The sequence below is a fragment of the Aplysia californica genome, unplaced genomic scaffold (genome assembly GCF_000002075.1).
Source record: "Aplysia californica isolate F4 #8 unplaced genomic scaffold, AplCal3.0 scaffold01319, whole genome shotgun sequence".
In the NCBI taxonomy this organism is placed as follows: Eukaryota; Metazoa; Mollusca; class Gastropoda; order Aplysiida; family Aplysiidae; genus Aplysia; species Aplysia californica.
In genome coordinates, this window is record NW_004798589.1 from 68,206 (window position 1) to 70,459 (window position 2,254).

Below are 2,254 nucleotides of genomic sequence, written 5' to 3' on the forward strand. Positions count from 1 at the left end.
CCCACCACCTTGTTCCCCCCTCCCCTTTTTTAAAACATTGTCTGACAATGTATACATGACCATTGTCTACCACTGATAAACATCATCAGTCATCAATGTATCCTTGACAGATTGAGAACCTGAAAGATGAGAATGGCAAGCTGCAGTACAAACTGGAACTGCGCATGAAACAGAAATGGCCCTCCCTTCCCAATATCCCTGATGGTGCCGGGACACAAAGCTCAAGTGGTCACTCTCAATTTCCTGGCTATCAGCGGAACTTTTGAGTGTCCAGCAGTCAACTTGTCTCACTGGTCAAACAGCGGGTGGTCAGACAGCCAGTGGATTGGACATGCTCTCAGGAAGTCAGGCAGCTGCGTAATGGGTACCCGTTCGATGCGCAGTGCACGCCTCAGGAACTTTGTTGGTTTGGAAATGGTTCGTGGAAAACCACAGATGAGGATTTTGAACGTGATTCAAGTTATAAAAGTGATGCGGACGATGTTCCTGATATTTCCGTGTCGTTCGAACTCCGAGATCTTGCCTTTTGTTACTTTTAAATGATTTATTGATTTTTGTGATTTTTTGGTGCTTTTCAAGCAATTTTTTTCTTTTTCATTTTAGACCAATTTTTGTTTTTCTATCTGAAAGACTGTCATGTGCTGTGTTCAAGTTTGGTAGCATGTCACAATTACTTTATGGAAATGATTTTTTCATTAAATTTCGTGGTTATTTCTATTTCATTTATTTATTTATTTTAAAATATTATTTTTTTTATAATCAGTGGCGTCGGTAGCCTTGTGGTTAGGCTACCGGACTCGTAATCGAGAGATTGCGGGGTCGAGGGTTCGAGCCTCAGCTCGGTCAGACGTTGTGCCCTTGGGAAAGGCACTTTACACGAATTTCTCGATTGGGTCGGCCGTTTCAGAGATGGCCGTTAAACTCAGAGGAGGTCCTGCTTCTTCTTGAATAACCCAACAGTGTTGATAGAGGCATTAAACTTGTACCATTTCACCTATACCATTTCATTTTTGATAATCATAATTTTAAAAATATTTTTGAAAAACAGCAAAAACTGTTCAGTTTAGGCAGCAGCAACAGGTAGCACAAGACTTCACTTACGGTTCACTGAGTCGAGGCTCAAGGGCAAGAGACGGTCTTTTGTCTCGTTCGAAGGTATTTTTACATTGATAAGTTCTGATTTTTTCGTGTTACTTTGCAGTGGTTGAGTAAATAATCTTGTATCTTGTTGCGACCTCAGTGCTTTCTTGTCGTATCTCCATTTTTATTAACAGTAAAAACAGTTCATAACATAGAGTGAGTTTTAAAAAGAAGTCCCATTTTCACTGTTTAAAAAAAATGGAGATGCAACAAAAAAGCACAGAGGTCGCGTCATATTTTCCAGTTTTGTGATACTGACTTTTTACCTTAATTATAGCGGGCCAAAATGTTCTTTTTTTTTTGTTGATAAGTGTGATGATGTGTTTATATTATATTGCATTTTGAAATTGAAGGGATGTCAGTGGGTGGTTGGCGGGTGCTCTGGTGTGGTTTGCTGTTGCTTTTTCTTTCTCATCAAACATCTATCGTCTTTGTCGCCTTTCCTTCCTTCTTTTTTGTTTTTGTTACTCTCTGTGACACCTCAAATCTTCGGCACTTATATGACCTTATTGTGTTGCAAGTGCCGTAAAACACTGACTGAAACTTAAAACTTAAAAAGGGATGTCAGCTTGCATTTTGTCTGAGCTTTAATTGATGAGTATTGAGCAGATGTTGTAGCGTGTGTTGCGTTCTGGTTATGTTTCTAGCTTGACGAATAATTACGAACCGTGCTCACAAACAAACACAAGACCTCTGTGAGAATGAGTCGTAACGGAAGTTGTTTATTTATTGACCAGAGGGTCACGTTATGACCTTGAGGCATTACAACGTAGTTGGCCAATTAGGTGTGAGCTGTTGATGTTCACTCATGACACTGTTACCCCCCAGGGCGGTGCTGGATTGACTGAAGATGTCTGTAGGCCATTCCCAAAGGGGGGACATTTATGTGTTCTTATGCACGGTAGAATTGTAAATGGGCTGATTCATCAATGACATGCTCATACTGTGCCGGAACAACATCGGAAGAACTGCTGCTTTTTTGTTTCTGATCCTTACTATCTTTATTTTCCTCTACTTCTTTTGTATGTTTGTCACTCTCTTGTGACTCGCTATTATTTCCGGGGTGCCTTGATAGTCGAAGCAGACTTTGTGCTGTTGAAGCTAGAGAGGTGAG

General features: G+C 40.5%; 1 protein-coding gene across 4 annotated transcripts in view; it reads left to right on the forward strand.

The window, feature by feature from the left end:
• The window catches only part of LOC101846551, a 20,835-nt gene extending 20,236 nt beyond the window's left edge, over positions 1-599 (forward strand). For all 4 annotated transcript variants that reach the window (XM_013090524.2, XM_005112558.3, XM_005112559.3 and 1 more), the window contains exon 8: positions 111-599. In XM_013090524.2, coding sequence (XP_012945978.1) covers positions 111-266 — 156 coding nt within the window. In that variant the 3' untranslated portion in view covers positions 267-599. The remainder of the gene's footprint in view (positions 1-110) is intronic.
• Positions 600-2,254: the final 1,655 nt, after the last annotated feature.